This window comes from Rhinatrema bivittatum, chromosome 1 (assembly GCF_901001135.1).
Source record: "Rhinatrema bivittatum chromosome 1, aRhiBiv1.1, whole genome shotgun sequence".
Taxonomy (NCBI): Eukaryota; Metazoa; Chordata; class Amphibia; order Gymnophiona; family Rhinatrematidae; genus Rhinatrema; species Rhinatrema bivittatum.
The window spans coordinates 602,705,258-602,723,265 of record NC_042615.1 but is presented as its reverse complement, the minus strand read 5'-3'; the positions used below and the strand labels follow the sequence as shown (position 1 = coordinate 602,723,265).

At 40.9% G+C, this 18,008-nt stretch overlaps 1 protein-coding gene across 5 annotated transcripts in view; it reads left to right on the top strand.

The window, feature by feature from the left end:
* The window catches only part of SNX24 (sorting nexin 24), a 299,054-nt gene that overhangs the window by 249,716 nt on the left and 31,330 nt on the right, over positions 1-18,008 (top strand). For 3 of the 5 annotated variants that reach the window (XR_003859201.1, XM_029619882.1, XM_029619869.1), the window contains exon 4: positions 4,268-4,362. Coding sequence is in view for 3 of the 5 variants with exons in the window: in XM_029619882.1 (XP_029475742.1) it covers positions 4,268-4,362 (95 nt within the window). In the remaining 2 variants the exon portion in view is untranslated. Of the gene's footprint in view, positions 1-4,267; positions 4,363-10,781; positions 10,835-18,008 lie in introns of all 5 variants that reach the window. The other 2 variants (XR_003859203.1, XM_029619891.1) reach the window with 1 other exon arrangement.

Sequence of the window (18,008 nt, the reverse complement as noted above, 5' to 3'; positions counted from 1 at the left end):
AAATCTATGGGCTTCCCCACCAAATCAGCCTCCAGACCCCAGTTGGGGTCAGTCGCTACATCAAGAACTGTTTCTAATGGAGCTCTTCTCCCTCTTAAAGGCCAGAGTGGTTGAACCTATTCCACCAGGGCAAAGAGGGTGGGGATTCTACTCCACGTATTTCCTGATTTCAAAGAAAGCAAGGAATCTCCATCCCATCCTAGACCTGAGGGTCTTGAACAAATTCATCAAAAAAGAAAAGTTCAAGATTGTTTCTCTGGGCATCTTAATCCCCTTTCTTCAAGGAGGAGACTGGATTTACTCTCTTGATCTTAAGGATGCGTATACTCACACAGAGATTTTCCCCAGCCACAAGGAATATCTCAAATTTGTTGTGGGAAACTGTCACCTCCTTTATTGCGTTCTGCCATTTGGGCTGGCATCTGCCCCACATCTCTATGAAATGTCTGGTAGTGATCTCTGCACACTTAACACAAACTGGGGATAGTAAATCAGATTTTCTGTCACTGGGGAACACGTATGGTGGATTTGTTCATGTCTCCTTAGAACAGGAAGGTCCCACTCCTGCTCTGGACGGGGGGGCTTGTGGTAAACTAGTCTCAGATGCCTTTGCCCTGCATTAAAGCAAGGGTCTATTTTACCTCAGATACTCCTAGTAGTAAAATCTTTGTTGAAGCTCAAAGAGGACAGGTGGGACCATGATTTGGATAGCCCCCTTTGGCCGAGACAAAAAGGGACTATGAGATGTCCATTAGAGAACCAATTAGTCTGGGATTTTCTCCAGATCGCTTCACTCAGGATCAAGGTAGATTGAACCATCCCAACCTCAAGTCCATATTGCTCACTGCTCGGATGTTGTGAGACATACACTGCAACATCCTTGATTTTCTGATGATGTGTCTCGAGTTCTTTTAGCTTTAAGAAAGGTTTTCACTTGAAAGTCCTATGGATTTAAGTGGAAGTTTGCCATATGGTGTGAGCTGAAGGCCCTAGACTCTGACTCCTGCTCCACACACAAACTGCTTGATTACTGTCTATATTTGTCTGAGTGTTGTCTCATGAATAACTCAATAAGGGTCCACCTTAGGGCAACTAGTACCTTCCATCACATGTAGAAGTTAAACCCATCTCTGTACAACCTTTAGTTGTATGGTTTATGTGGGGTCTGCTTCATTTGAAGCCTTCCATCAGATTTTCAGCTGTGTCTTGGGAGTTAAACTGGTTTTGTCCCACGTGATGAAAGTTCCCTTTGAGCCACTGTTTATTTTATTTTATTTATTTAAAAACTCTTCTATACCGTCATTAAGTTGGAAAACCATCACAACGGTTTACATATAGGCATGATAAAATTGAGTAGTATAGATTACAAATTAATCATGTGCCATCATAGTACGGTAACAGTAAAGTACAATAAGCTATTTGTTTAAGTTAAGCTAATCAGTTTGGTATGACATTTTATCAGCAGTACAAAATTAACATTATCGTGAGTTTGTTCGGTACATCCATTTTAATCAATTGTTTTTCTCCTTCTCTTTGTCTTTATCGAAAGCTTGTTTATAGAGCCAGGTTTTCAGGTTAGATTTAAAGATTTTCAAATTTCTCTGGAGCCTTAATTCGAGAGGCATGGTGTTCCATAGTACAGGGCCAGCCAGTGACAGTGCTCTTTCCCTTACTTGAGTTAGGCGAGCTGATTTGACAGAGGGGACAGTTAGTAGAGCCTTATTCGCAGATCTTAGATTTCTGTGTGGGACATGTACGCGCAGTGCTGTGTTAAGCCAGTCGGCTTTTTCCTCATGTATAAGCTTATGAATTATACATAGAACCTTGTGTTGTATTCTTTGTTCGATTGGGAGCCAATGTAGTTCTGCAAGTGTTCCTGTTATGTGGTCCCTTCTTTTTTTGCCAGTCAAAATTCACGCAGCGGATTTTTGTAGTATTTGCAGTGGCCTTAGCGTAGATTGTGGTAGCCCTAGTAATAGTGAATTACAATAGTCTGTGCTTGTGAATATCAGTGCCTGGAGGATTGTGCGAAAGTTGTTTAGTGTTAACAGGGGTTTCAGTCTAAGAGTCATTAGTTTACCGTATCCTTCTTTTATTTTGTGTGAGATGTGCTGTTTCATGCTTAACTCAGGGTCCACTATAACCCCTAGATTCTGTACTTTTATTGCTAGTTCCACGTCTTGCTTATTATTGATTTTGATTGTAGTTTGTGTTTGGTGAATGTTTTTCCGTTCAAGGTGTAAGAATTCAGTTTTGTCAATGTTTATTACCAATGCCATCTGATTTAGGAGCTGTTTGATTATTTCAAGGTACATATTGGCTAGTTGCATTGTTTCTTCGATGGAGTTTACTATGGGTAACAGTAGTTGAATATCGTCTGCATATAAGTAATGTGTGATTCCTAGTCCTGCTAGAAGGTGACAGATTGGCAGTAGGTAAATGTTGAAGAGTGTTGCAGACAGGGCTGATCCCTGTGGGACACCTGTTGTTAGTTTAATTTTGTCTGAAAGTGTGTTTTTGATTTGTGCATGCCTGTGATCTGATATACCTGACCTGAAAGGTTGTATTTTTGGTGGTGGTTACTTTGGTGTCAGTGAGCTTCAGGCTCTAGTAACTTACCAAGTTTTATCATGCTAGAGTGGTCCTATGCACCCATTTTAAGTTTCTCTCTATGGTGGTGTCAAAATTCCATCTTAACCAGTCATCCTTCCAACATTTTTTCCCAGACCACATGTCCACCAAGGTGAATAAGCAGTGCACGATTTGAACTGTAAAAGAGGTTTGGCCTTCTACCTGTAGTAGACTGAAACCCTTAGAACAGGGCTTCCCAAACCTGACCTGGGGATCCCTCAGCCAATCGAGTTTTCAAGATATCTGCAATGATTATAATGAGATAAATCTGCATACCATGGAGATTCCATATATGCAAATTTATCTTGTACATATTCATTGTGATATCTTTGATGAGCGGCGGTATATAAAAAACTATAAATAAATAAATAAATAAATAAATTGTGGATATCCTGAAAACATGACTGGCAGAGGGGGCCCCAGGACAGGTTTGGAAAGCCCTGCCTTAGAAAATCCATCCAACTTTTAGTTTTTTTTGATGCAAATAAGCTGGGGATTGCTATTGCCAAACAGGCTATATCTACATGGCTAGTAAATTGCATCTCCTTCTTTTATGCTCAAGCCTCACTGTGTTCAAACCATGGAAAAAAATCTGCAAGGCTGCTAAGTGGAATTCTCTCTACTCATTTACATCTCACTACTGTTTGAACAGGGTTGGCCAATATAACAATAGGTTTGGCTAATCAGTCCTTTGGAATTTGTTTGAGTTGTAGAACCTAATTCTTTTCCCTTCTAGGGCCTGATCTTTCTGTTCCAGGCTGCTTCTTATAAGCTAGTGAAATGAATGGAAGAAAGTTTTGATGCCACTAAAAACGTTGTTGTGCCCATTGGCACTTGTTGCTTCCTCTCTTTTTCATTGGGGTCAGGCTGTAGCTAGGGATACCCCATGTGTAAGGACTGCCATCCTGCTTGTCCACAAGAGAAAGTTGAGTAGCCTGTAACAGGTGTTCTCGGAGGATAGCAGGATAGCAGCCCTTATGAAACTCCCCCACCTTCCCATGGAGTTGGTTTCTCAAAAAAAAAAAAAAAAAATCTTCATAGCTAGAATATGAAATAGAAGGGACTCTGTGTGGACATATGGTATAATGGCATGCATGAGCGTGCCCAGTGAGGCATAAAGTTATACAAACTTTGATATACGTTTTCTGTGCCAGACTCTATTGGATGATGTCATCCTTGTGTGAGGGCTGACATCCTGCTTCCCTCCGAGAACACCTGTTATAGGTAAGCAACTCTGCTTAGCGCCTTGTGCTATCATCATTATGTATGTTTTTAATTAGAGGATACCAAAGCCAAAATGTGTTAGATATATATGTATCCTAAGTATTTTTAAAGGCTGTTGCAGAGGCAGATTACCTCACAGTAAATGCTGGCATTCAAGCAAGCAGCGCAGTGTCTCCATACACTGCTTTGCGCATTGTCTTTCTAAGCATGGGCTATGGTGTCCCCTTGTGAAGGCTGGTAGAGAACATGAAGTGTTTGATTTATCTGTAAAACCTAGCGAGGACTGCAAGAAATGAAACATCTTAAGCTGTTAACGTGTCATTTGGTGCTGCCAGCCATAGGTAAAACTTGACAGAGATTTGAATTATCCCACAGTACATCCTTGTCTTACTACCTTGTGTTCCGATTGCAGACTGTCGTCGTAGAAAACGAAGAGCTCCCAAAAATATTTCTTGATTTCCTCAATGTTCGACATTGGCCATCACTACCGAAAACAGAAAGTTGTGGGTAAGCATGTGTGTTTTTGGGGTTATTTTGGTCTAGTCTACCAAAGAAAAAATATTTATTTATTAGGTTCCAAATTTGTGTGGGGTTTTTTTTATTTCCTTGCTGTTGAATTCAAAATCTGCAACAGGGTTGGTGGATGCATGCAACAGCCTCCACATGGAGGTAGTAGAGAGAAAAACAGTATCTGAAATCAAGAAAGCATGGGAAAAATACAGTAGATCTCTAAGGGAGTGATGGGAATTATAAAGCTAAATTAATTGGGTGGATGGTCAGACTGAATGGGCCAAACGGTCTTTTTCTGCAATCATGTTTATATGTTTCACTGTACAGTGAGCAGATGTCTCTTGAGAATGAATATCCTAATGTTCACTGACATCCTCTCAGTAACAAACACATCCTGAGCATCAGGTCCTACTATTCATCGGCAGTGAATGTTGTGATAATAACTAATAACCTGAGCAAGGATAAACCTGGAAGTCATAGGGCAAGGGTGGTCAACTGCATTCCTTGAGCCACAAACAGGTCTGGTTTTCAGGATCTCCACAATGAGTATGCATGAGAGAGATTTGCATGCACTGCCTCCATTATATGCAAATCTCTCTCATGCATATTGATTATGGATTTCCTGAAAACCAGACCTGTCTGTGGCTCTTGAAGACATGAGTTAACTCCTGTGAACACTGACCCACAAACAAACCAAAAGTCTTGTTTTTATGTAGTGATATTCATCACTGGATTAGTATTTTGACATTGGTTAATCTTGCTATGGTGCTCTTATTTATTAATGGCTGTCAGATAAGAGTTTTTCTTGTACCATTTTTCTAACACTATTTCTGTAGTTAAAACCTGTCACTGTGAGGTGTATATTCCTCTTTTAATGCTGACACTTCCCAGTTCACTTATCCTTCAGCCGTATGCCGTTCTGCTTACCTCAGGTGTGTAATTATAAGATGCTTTGTTGTATCATATTATGGTTTGCTCATAGCATACAAGACATCTATTAAAAATCACTGCAGTATGTCTGTGGAACTTGTTTTGAATAGATCTGTTGAAATTATTCTCAATAGGGAAAGTAGTGGAAACTTGAACATAAGAAATTGCCATACTGGGTCAGACTGAGAATCCATTAACCCCAGCATCCTGTTTCCAACAGTGGCCAACCCAGGTAACAAATATCTGGCATGTACCCAAATAGTAAATAAATCTTATGCTACTTATACAGGTAATAAGTAGTGGCTATTCCCTAACAGGCCAATACAAAATGCGCATTTTCGACACGCTAGCTTTACCCCTTATTCAGTAAGGGGTAATAGCGCGTGGAAAACGCGCGGCCAACCCCCCCCCCCCCCGAAACTAATAGCGCCCGCAATATGCAAATGCACGTTGATGGCCCCGCTACTCACGGGTTGAAAACCGGGCGCTCAATTTTGCCAGCGTCCGGTTTCCGAACCCGTGCCTGTCAGCAGGTTTGAGAACCGATGACGGCAAAATTGAGCGTCGGCTGGCAAACTCGCTGACAGCCGCTGCTCCTGTCAAAAAAGAGGCGCTAGGGATGCGCTAGTGTCCCTAGCACCTCTTTTTACCACAGGCCCTCATTTGAATACTGAATCGCGCGCATAGGAGTGTGGCTTGTGCGCGTGCCGAGAGAGCGGGCGCTTGCCTGCTCTCCCGCGACTTTTACTGTATCGGCCTGCTAGTCTACTTGGTTAATACTAGTCTAAGGACTTCACCTCCAGGAACTTGTCCAAACTATTTTTTTGTTTGTAATGTTTTTATTAAAGTTTGATATGAGGCATACAACTTACAATCCAAACTATTTTTAAACCCAGCTGCGCTAACTGCCTTAAACACATCCTCTGGCAATGAATTCCAGATCCTAATTGTGCGTTGTGTGAAAGAATTTTCTCTGATTTCTTTTAAATGTGCTACTTGCAAACTTCATGGAGTGCTCCCTTGTCCTTGTGTTATCTGAAAGAGTAAATAACCGATCCACGTTTACCCCATCTAGTCCTCTCATGAAATCATAGACCTCTTTCATATTCACCTTAACTGTCTATTCTCTAAGCTGAACAACCCTAACCTCTTTAGCCTTTCCTCATAGAGGAGCCATTCCATCCCCCTCATTTTAGTCACCCTTTTCTGTACCTTTTCAGTGCAACTACATCTTTTTTGAGATGAGGTGACTAGAACTGCACACTAAACTCAAGGTGTGGTCTCACCATGCAGTGATACACAGGCATTATGACATTCTCCATTTTATTCAACATTCATTTCCTAATAATTCTTAACATTGTTTGCATTTTTCACTGCCACCACACACTAAGCTGAGGAGTTCAATGCAGTTTCCACTAAGACTCCTAGATCTTTTTCCTGTGTGGTAACTTCTAATATAGAACCTAACATCGTCTAACTACAGCATGGGTTATTTTTTCCTATGTGCATCACCTTGCACTTATCCACATTAAATTTCATCTCCTACAATTTATCACAATCTGCTTGTGATTTAACAGTTCTGAATTATTTTGTCTCATCTGCAAATTTGATCAACTCACTCATCATACCCTTTACCAGATCATTTATAAATATATTAAAAGGCACCGGTTCCAGTACAGATCATTGAGGCATTCCACTGTTTACCTTTCTCCATTAAGAAAACTGACCATTTAATCCTCTCTCTGTTTCCAGTCTTTTAATCAGTTTACAAATCCCCAGTCTCTCTGTTTCCAGTCTTTTAATCAGTTTGCAAATCCCCAAATCCTTCTGTTCCATGATTTTTTAATTTTCTTAGGAGTCTTTCATGGGGGACTTTATCAATCACCTTGTAAAAATCCAAAAACACTAAATCTACTAGTGAGACGAGTTGCCTGTCAGGTCTTTGGCTTTGGTCAAAATTGGCCTGTGCACCACCCTAAATTCTATTGGCATGCTTAATGAATAACCCCTGCTCCTTTATGGGCCAGGGCCTCATTGCACTGCAGAGAATCTTCATCGGAGATCAAGGATTGAATGGTAGGATAGCCTGAGGGGCAAAGCTTCGATAGCATGATATGGAACATTCGGTAAATTGGAGCAAGGCTTCAAGGGCACCGCACTCCGAATGGTGCCACATTGCTGTAGCATGATCCTATAATGCATTGGTGAATTTAAATTTAGTAGGTGAAGGCGTGGCCAACTTGGGGATTGACAATATGTTAGTAATTAGTAAATTATGTTTTGTAATTGAATTGTTATACGCATTGACCTATGCTGCAACAATATCCATCCAATAAAGATCTTCCTTGCAAATATTGCCGTGAAAGAGTGGTCTATTACAAATGTAACAGGAGCAGTTGGGAACTGGGGGGGGGGGGAGAGGGGTGGGATGGTGGCTAATCATGGGTAGGCGAGAGGAAGCAGTTGCCGCATCTGAGATGGTTATGGCCCACCTGACTCCCTGACAGGCTTCTTGCTTTGGATGCATGTAAAAAGGTTTTAATTGAGTTTTTGCTTCAACGGCCAACTTCTTTTCAAATTCTCTTTGCTTGTCCTATCAGTATTTTACATTTAACTTGCCAACACTTATTCTTTGTCCTATTTTCTTCAGATGAATACTTTTTCCAATTTTTGAAATAAATAGTTGTGGCTAAAATAGTCTTTCACCTCGCCTTTTAACCTTGCCAGCAGTTATTTGGCCGTTCTTCCATCTTTTTTAAAGCATGGAATACATCTGGACTGGGCTTCTAAGGTGCTATTTTTAAACAATGTCCATGCCTGTTGTAAATTCTTAACCTTTGTAACTGCACTTTTCAGTTTTTTCCTCACTATTCTCCTCATTTTATCAAAGTCTCCCTTTTGAAAGTTTAATGCTAGAGCTATAAATTTACTCAATTTAGTCTTAGGTAAAATTTGATCGCACTATGATCGCTATTGCCGAGCAGTCCCACAACGGTAACCTCTTGCACCAAGTCCTACATTCCGCTAAGAATTGGTATACTGTTCCCCGTCACACATGAGATTTCTACCCATAAAGATTTTACTGTGCATTTAGTCTCCTGTAGGATCTTTATCCTGTTGGATTCTATGCCAACCCTAATATAAAATGCCACTCCCTCCTCCAATATGTTCCACCCTATCATTATGTTATTAGTACCCTGGTATAGCTCTGTCTACCTCTTCATTTGGTGCTTATACAATCTAATTCTCCTATCTTACTACTAAGACTTCTGGTATTGGCATATAGACATTTCAGATTATGTTTTTGGTTTGTATCAACAACCTGCTTATGAGTTGACAAGGATAATATGGAATCTTGTAACTCAATTGGTTCTTTATGTTTAGTCACATGGGCTATTTTTGCTTTTATTGGAACCTCTCTGTTGGAATGCTCTAATTCTCCTGTTTCATTAGTATCTTTCAAAGATACTTACCTCTGAACCATGTGCCGCTGAGTGACTGTCTGCTTTCCCCTTTGTTCTAGTTTAAAAGCTGCTTTATCTCCTTTTTAAAGGTTGGTGCCAGCAGCTTGGTTCCTTCCTGGTTAAGGTAAAACTTGTCCTTTCGGAGAAGACTCCCCTTTCCCCAAAATGTTGCCCAGTTCCTTAGAAAACTAAAAATCCTCACTCAACGCACAATTAAGCGCTGGAATTTGTTGCCAGAGGATGTGGTTAGTGCAGTTAGTGTAGCTGGGTTCATAAAAGGTTTGGATAAGTTCTTGGAGGAGAACTCCATTAACTGCTATTAATCAAGTTGACTTAGGGAATGGCCTCTGCTATTACTGGCATCAGTAACATGGGATCTTCTTGGTGTTTGGGTACTTGCCAGATTCTTGTGGCCTGGTTTGGCCTCTGTTGGAAACAGGATACTGGGATTGATGAACCCTTGGTCTGACCCAGCATGTCAATTTCTTATGTTCTTTTCCTCTTTCCTGCATTGAGACTCTGGTGCTCTGCCTGCCTCTGGGGTCCTGCGCTTGGAACAGGGAGTTCTGGATTTTAACTTTCTACCTAAAAGCCTAAATTTGGCTTCCAGAACCTCTCTTCCACATCATCCCATCCTATGTTATTGGTGCCTACATATACCACGACAGTCGGCTCCCCCCAGCACTGTCTAAAATTCTATCTAGGTGACGTGTGAAATCTGCCTCCATTGCACTGAGCAGGCAAGTTATCAAGTGATCCTCATGCCCACTAGCCACCCAGCTAACTACATTCTTAATAATCAAATCACTAACAATGATGGCAGACCCAACTCTTTTCTTCTGGGCAATAGCCCTAGGAGTCTTATCTTTGGTGCAAGAAGAAAATGCATCACGTGGAGAGCAGATCCTTGCTACAGGATCACTTCCTGCTATACAAGATGTCTGACCAGGCGACCTTCCTCCTCCAAGGCCGCACCTGGGCTACCAGAATGGAGTTGGAACTTGGCTATGTCATGTCCCTGAAGGTCTCATCTATATATCTCTCTGTCTGCCTCAGCCCCTCCAGGTCTGCCACTCTAGCCTCCAGAGATTGGACTTGTTCTCTGAGAGCCAGAAGTTCTTTCCACCAGGTGCACACATTCAACCTCTTACCAACTGGTAGAGGGTCATACATGTGGCCTTTGATGCAAAAAACTGGAAGGCCCCCATCTCGTTGCTGGACTGCTGCCTTAATCTTAATATTGTTGAGTTCATTAGGGAGTAGGGATGCGTAAATTAGAATTCTTTGAATTTGTGTGGTGTGCTCACTGATAATCTGGAAGTGACCTGCAAAGGGATAATTAGACTATTAATATGGGCTGGGGCAATGCTGTGTTTTAGATAAAACCCTGTTTGCTTTTTAAGGAGAAAGTGTTTCTTTCTTTTAAATCAAAGAATGAACTTAAGGGTGGGTGAGAGTGGGAGGGGAAGACAAGCACTAGATTATCCTACCTTATGTTTGCTTTTTATTCAGGCATGCACACTAAATAATATACCCCACTACTTCACCTCTCTCTCAAACTTTTAAGTCCTAAGATTTCCCAAAGCAGTACTCACTGATCCTCTTCAACCACCAGCAAAATCTTCGTTTCCTCTCAACACTCCCACTGGATTGGACTGTTAGAGTAGGTTACACCAACACAAGGGTAGGCAACTCTGGTTCTGAAATGCCACGTCAGTCAACTTTTCATGATATCCACACTGAATATTCATGCGATGCATTTGCATGTACCTGCCTCCGTTGCATGCAAATGCAGCTCATGCATATTTATTTTAATCCTGAAAACTCTACCAGCTTGTGGCATTCAAGGACCAGAGTTGACTACCCCTGCACTAACATGTCCATCTTATACATGGCATGGCATATGAGGCATACAGTGGCCAAATTTTGGGAATTACCAATCAAGCCACCTTTAGAGACTTGGATCCAGAGGAGTTGGTCAATATTTTCCATGAAACTGATTACTTTTTTTTGTTTTGTTAGAGACAAGTATCAAAACGTACTTAAGACGTGGGATCCATTTCTGAAATTTGCAGGTAAAGAAGTGAGACCTGTTTCCGCTGCCCCCAAAGTATAATAATATTTAATATAAGCCATCTGGTTAGTCTCTAGAGAGGAGGGGGGATGGAATTGGGTTTAGATCCTTTTTTTATTTTATTTTTTATTTTTTTAAGGAAACCAGCACATCACCCACAAAATACTTGAGTTAAAACAATATCAGTTGAGTAACAAAAGCAAATGTCCTTACTAATGCAACCATTCTAACTGACAGCATCATATCAACATGGTATATGTTCAGCCTGAATCACTCAATTGTCGATTTCAGCTGGGCTCCAGGGTTGATAGATACACTATTGGAGTTGTTGGGCTGTCCAATAGGGGGCCCTCTACTTTATCATATCCAGAAGATTTGTGTTTCAGCGTAAAAGTGAGCTTTTCAAGGTTTGCAATTTCCTGTACTTGGTCTGCGCCAGTGCTCAAGCAGCAGGAGGGGAGCTTTCCATAAGGAGGCAATCGTGAAACGAGCTGCGTGCACTAAAGCTCGCTCTCCTCTTTGGTAAGGATCCTTTGAGGCACCATCCCCAGGAGACACAGCATCACTTCGAAGGGTACGAACTTATGCAGACGTTTTTGAGCTTCTGCTTGTTTCTCCTTCCAAAAGGTTTAAGTGCACCCACAGGACCACCACATATGTAAGAAAGCCCCCCCTTGACCACAACCCCGCCAACACATCCTGGAGAATGTAGGAGAAAATCTGGAATAAAAAGTTGGAGATCTGTAAGCCTGTACGGTGGTTTGTACATCAGTTCCACTCTCCTGCTACAACTCGAAAGTCCCAATGCCTTTTGCCATATTAGTTGCCATTGCTCCCACTCCATGGTAAAACCCTGCTCGGCGTTCCTTTTATCCATCAAGGGTAATGGGAGTTCCTCCACCCCCTGGATAGCTCTACGTAGCAAGGCAATGACTTTTCTAACCAGACCCTCATCCATAAACACTCTCTGTAGGGGTATGATGGCCTTCTGCACCCAACCAGCTCTTTCTGGGTTTAGGCTCTTACCTCGGTTTAGTTTATGTTGAATTGTGAGATACAGTTTCCCTTTGTCACATAATATGCACAACTTGGATTTAACTGGTGAACAGCTTGTCTCCTATTTGGATTTACATCTATTTGTGCCTGTATTTTGAAAATGACTGACTTGTTCTTTGTTAAACCTCTTTGTTTTGCCAGTATATTAATAAAGTTTTTTGAAAAATATAAAAAGGTGTGTATATACTTAGAGAGAGTGAACTGCAGGCTCGATTTCTGTCTGTAATGTTATTACACTTGGTAGCACATAGTGAAGACTGTCAGGGAATCGTGCTAGTCTTTCACTAAAATATGCTCTCTCTTCTCTGTGTAGAGCTAAGGGAAATCATACCTAGTACTCTGTGGGTGTATTTTATTTCTTAGCCTGCAGCATTCCTTGAAGCATAATAACTGTCAGAATATAGGCAGGGGGTGCAAGTAGCTTTCAGGAGGAGACTTGAAATCGGGAGTTAAGATTAGCCTGAGATATAGGGCCCCAGAGTACATTTGCCTTATAGGGCATGACTCTGATGAGAAATATTCAAGAATTAGAGAAAGGTAGCTAAACTAAAGAGGTGGAGAGAGTTGTCCTTGTTGGTTGCTTTTATTTATTTTGGCATTTATTAAATACCTTTATTCACAGTATCATACAAAGCATTGTCTACATGGCAGATAGCAGTGCAAAAAGCAGGTAGTGTGGATGGATAAGAAGATAGATTACCGTAATTAAAAGCAAGGTTGTATAAGTGAGTTTTTAGTTTAGGCATGAAATAATAGAAAGGAGGATGTTGAACGTCTGTAGAGAGGCGTGTCCAAAGGTGTTAGGCAAATCAGGAAAAAGCACAAAAGCAAGAGGAATGCCTGTTTGACATGAGGAATCGCCAGTAAAAGTAAGATTAGAAGTAAGGACAGAAGAAGAGCGAATGATGTGAAGGTGAAAACAAGCATTTTATAATGGCAGTTAAACTTAACAGGGAGCCAGTATGAAAATGCAAGGAAGGGTCAAGCATAGATTAATGGCCCGATTTTAGAAGCCTGGCGCGTGTTAAAACCAGGGGTTATGCGCGCAACCGGGCTTTGCGTGCACCGAGCCCATTTTAGAAAGGGCACGGCCACACATGTAACCCCTGGTCCGTGCCGAAGAGCCGAGCTAATTGAAAGGGGCGGAGGCTGGCCAGGACAGTGGCCATTAGGCCCTGACCCAGGGAAGTGCGTGCCGGAAACTGGCTGGCGTGCGCAACTGTCTTGTGCTCCAAACAAATCCCCACAAGTTAGGGTTAGTTTAGGGGTCGGAGAAGGGAAAAGGGAGGAAGGGTAGATGGGGTAAAGGAAAGTTCCCTCCAAGTCTGCTCTTTAATTAGAGTGGATTGGGAGGGAACTGGGCAAAGGCCTGATCGCGTCGCCATGCGCAAATTAAAAAATCCCCCCCACCCACACGTGCGCGCACAGATATTAAAATCTGGCACGCATGTGCTCGCTGGACCCATATTTTATAGCATGCACCCGCCGACATGCGCATGTTATAAAAATAGCCGCGTCCATGTGCGCACGCTGGGAACCACTTGCACATGGACGCACGCGTGGAGTTCTTAAAATCTAGCCCTAAGTGAACAGTGGAGTTTTTGGAAGCTTGACAAGGTCAAAGAATGAAATTCAGAAATGCAGCAAAGAAGCTAATACAGTAGCCTTGACATGAGGCAAATAGGAAACCAAAAGGGGTCAAAAGAGAGAGAATGTTGACCCTTGTGAATGTTGTATAATTGATAGTTGAATAATGAGTATAGTCTAGTTAGATGTGAGAGGTGAAGGGGAGCATAGGGTCAAATAGAACGCCCTTGTTCCTTGCCAGTTCAAGAAAAGGAATATGGCATTCTGTCAATACAGATAGAACTCGTAGAGCAGGGCTCCCCAAACCTGTCCTGGGGACCCCACAGGCAGTCGGGTTTTCAGGATATACACAATGAATATGCAAGAGTTAAATTTGCATCTCACGGAGCCTGAGTATATGCAGATTTACCTTGTGCACATTCATTGTGAATATCTTGAAAACCCGACTGGCTGTGGAGTCCCCAGGGCAGGTTTGGGAAGCCTGTTGTAGAGTTTAGAATAAGAGATTATGGTGAACTAAAAGCTAAGTATTCTGGTCTTCTTTTTCTGGTTTCACACAGATGGAAATTTATTGGATTTTTGAAAAGTGGAAAATTGTGTCACATATTTAGCATATAAAATGTTTTTTTGTATCAAACATGTTTATTGATTTTCCGTCAGAGAAGACCATACATAACAGAAGTTAAATGAAGTCACTCTAGAGTTAAGTAACTTATACATTCTTATAGACAAACATGACAAATACTTAGACAAAGCTAAAAAGACATTACAACATAACCATGGTACCTTAAACAAGCCTCTTTGATGTTTTATCCCCCACCCCCATTCCCGAACATTCTACTGAAAAATTGTGATGAAAGAAAAATAAATGTTTACTTTTAATATCTGTAAGCTGGAAATCTATAGGTCTAAAATAATAGCCTTCCCATTTCCATAGCACCCAGGGGATTGGTCCTTGGAGTAGAGCCCCTATCAGTCCTGTTTCCTGAAAACAAAGATTTTCCAGTCCTTCCTGCAACTTGTGTCCCCTAGAATATGAATAGATCCTTCGTCATAAAGTAAAAATTGTGTTTCAGAGGGAAGGGGAAAGTGAATCCATATAATCTCTCCAAATTTGGAAATGTATTTCCAGTTTAGATTCAGTGGACAATTTGGCTGTCATAGTCTCAAAGGTTAATAATTTAAACACCCTATTTTTCCAAGCAAGTATGTTTAGTACATCTTCACCTACCCATACCGATAATATTCGGTAGTCTTCTTCACCAACACAGTGGCTTTATCTATAAACAGCTTTCTTTCCCGAGAGAAAGAGCTAGGGAGTTCCGTATGACAACCAAATAGCCGAACTCTTGGAGAAAGTGGTAAAGTCTCCTTAAATAAATTATTTACAGATGAACATATCTGAGTCCAAAATTCAAGATCTTTAGGACAGTTCCAAAAACTATGAATGAAATCCCCCTCTACTACCCTGCATCTCTTGCAAATTGGGAAATTGCAGAGTTTAGGCTGTATAAGCCTTATCTGGAGCCAAATAGGACTGATGTAAAAATCTCTATTGGATTTCTCATAAGTTAACATTTTCTGTTATTTGGCATATTTTAGAGAAGTAGGATTGAAATTCCTGAAATGTTAACTTAAATTCAGGCTATTCTAACCACTTGTTAAACATCAAAAGAAGTAAATTTTCTTGTAAGATGTGTAGCAATCTATACATAAACTTAGTCCAAGATGATGGACTTTTTTTCCTTCAAGTAATGCTTCTTCAAGGGGGTATACTGTTCCAAAATTCGAATATATTTTGAGAATGGTTAATAGTGTCTCACTTGAAGGAAAAGCATAAGATTCTTTAGAGGCCAACTGAAACTGGGATTGTAAATCTTGAAAGCTCAGCATCATGCTACGGTCTGGCATGATAACTTGATATAGATATTTAAGTCCTTTCTCCTTCCATTCACAGAAGATTGGACTTGGACATTCCTGGCAAAAATTGTGGATTGCCCCATATAGAAAGAAATGAGGAAATTATAGGTCGATGCAGCATCGTTTTGCACAAGAATGCCCAAGCTGAATGACAATACTGAGTAACAAGTGGCTTTTAAGCTCTCCTGGAATGTCTGCCTCAGAAATTTGAATCAAGGAGTTCATTGAGAGTGAGCCCAACCAGAGATGTCACATGTTCTGTGGGGAGAAATGGGAAGTTCCAAATGGTCCATCAGATATATGCTGTAACATGTATGCTAAGTTGTATAGTTGCATGTTAGGACACTGTAAACCTCCCCGATCCATAGGGCCCAAATGGACCCTCATAGGTATCCATGCTCTCCTCCCTTTCCAGATACGATCAAAAAGACCTTTGAATCTCCTTGAGATCTTTCTTATGCAGCCATATGGGCAGTATCTGCAATAGATATAACCACTTAGGTACCTCCATCATTTTCACGAATTCTATTCTCCCTATGATAGAGAGTGGGAAATCCTGCCATCTCCAAAGAGATGTCTTCAAATTTTTCAGCAAGGGATGAACATTGACTTCATATATTTTACTAATATCCCCTGGAATTTTGATCTCTAAATATCTCATATCTCCCACCACCCATTTTAATGGGAATTCCCCTGCCCATGCACTCTGCAAATTGCCCAAAATGCAAATATCCCAAATTGAGTTTGTAATTGAAGAACCTTATTCAAAGATTCATTTGATGTTGTAAGGAAAACTAAAATGTCATCCGCAAAGGCTGCTATTTTAAATTCATATTTCCCTTCCCCGAATCCTTTTATGGTTGCTTCTGCATCAATTTTCCATAAAAACAGGTCAATAGAAAGAATATATAGCAGTGGTGATAAAGGGCAGCCTTGTCTAACCCCCATGCTAGAACATGGGGATTTAAATAAGAGATTAACATACTGTAGAAAAGACCCTGTAAAGCCATAGTGGCCTAATACCAAAAATAGATAGGGCCAAGAGACCCTAATGAAGGCTTTTTTTAATCAAATCCTATCGCTACAGCAGGGATATTCTTAGTTTTGCACAGAGAAATTGCCGTTATTAATTTAACTATATGAGTACAGGCCACTCTGCCCTTTACAAAGCCCACCTGATTATTTGAGATGAGGTAAGGAGTGACATGGCTAAGGCGATCAACCAGCATTTTTGTTAATATTTTTATATCACAGTTTAAAAGCAATATGGGACGGTATGAAGCTGGATATAGTGGGTCTTTCCCAGACTTAGCTAATACTATGATGTGGGGATTATTGAAGTGCAAGGGAAAAGAATCATCCAGGAAAGCCCTCCTAAAATAACTGTACATGGGGACAGAAATCTGTGGGCTCAATAATTTATAGCAATCATATGAGAACCCATCTGGTCCTAGAGCCTTACAAAATTTATTTCCCTTAATAACGTGTAATTTCCTATGCCTGAATGGGCCTATTCAAAAAATCAAGGTGATGTTCCGATAATTGAGGTAGAGCTAATTTTTGAAATAAATATTGTCCTCATCTTGCCATCTTTTTTGCAAAGCTTCAGAGGAGTATAGCTATTCATAAAAATTTTGAAACACTGCATAGATCTCTGTCCCCTTTGTCAGTATGGACCCCTGGGGCATTTCTCATCTTCTCAATAAAGGACTTCCTTGTCCTTACTCAGAATACATTAGCTAAGGATTTCCCCACTTTATTGCCAAAGTGGAAAAGGTTATGCTCCAACTTATTCATCAGTTTCAAGGCTCGTTGGTGAATAAGAGTATTCAAACTCTCCAGGATATTTCGATAGTCACCCCTTGCCTTGTCACAGCCTTTCCAGAACCATCCCTCCTTTGCCACTACAAGTTGATTTTCTAACTGAATAATAAATAGACTTATTTAGCCTTTTAGTCTGGGCAATAAGATATGCAGTTATCTCCCCCCCCCCCCCCCCCCGCATCACTACCTTGCTGGTTTCCCAAAAAAGGATCAGAGTCTCCTTATGTTGGTGAATGTAATTCTCAAACTCCTTCCATTTTTTTTTTTTTTTTTTTTTACAAAGAAACGCCTGAAACTCAACATAATCACTTAACTAGCTAGGAAACCTACATACCCTTTCTCTAAATTCAATTTCTACCCCCTCCCCAGTCTATCCATAGCAAAGAATGTTCTGAAATAATTGGATCTCCTATTTCTGCCGTAACAATATTAGAAAACACTCCCTGAGAAATCAAAATATAATCAATTCTAGAGAGGGAATTATGAGCCCATGAATTTGCATGAACTCCTTAACCCAGGGGTGGAGCACCCGCCAAACATCTATCAGCTGTAATTCCTGACATAGAAAATCTATACCCTTGCCCTTCAATGGCCTTGGATGATTATGCTGGGGATCTGTCCAGCTGGGGGTCTCGTACACAGTTAGTCTCCCATCAAAAATAGTGTTCCCTTAATATGTAATACGAGAGTCTTAACCAAGGTGACAAAAAAATGATGGTTGTATTCATTTGGGGATTAAACACTACAAATTGTGACCCACTTCCCATTCAGTTTACCAGTAAAAATAA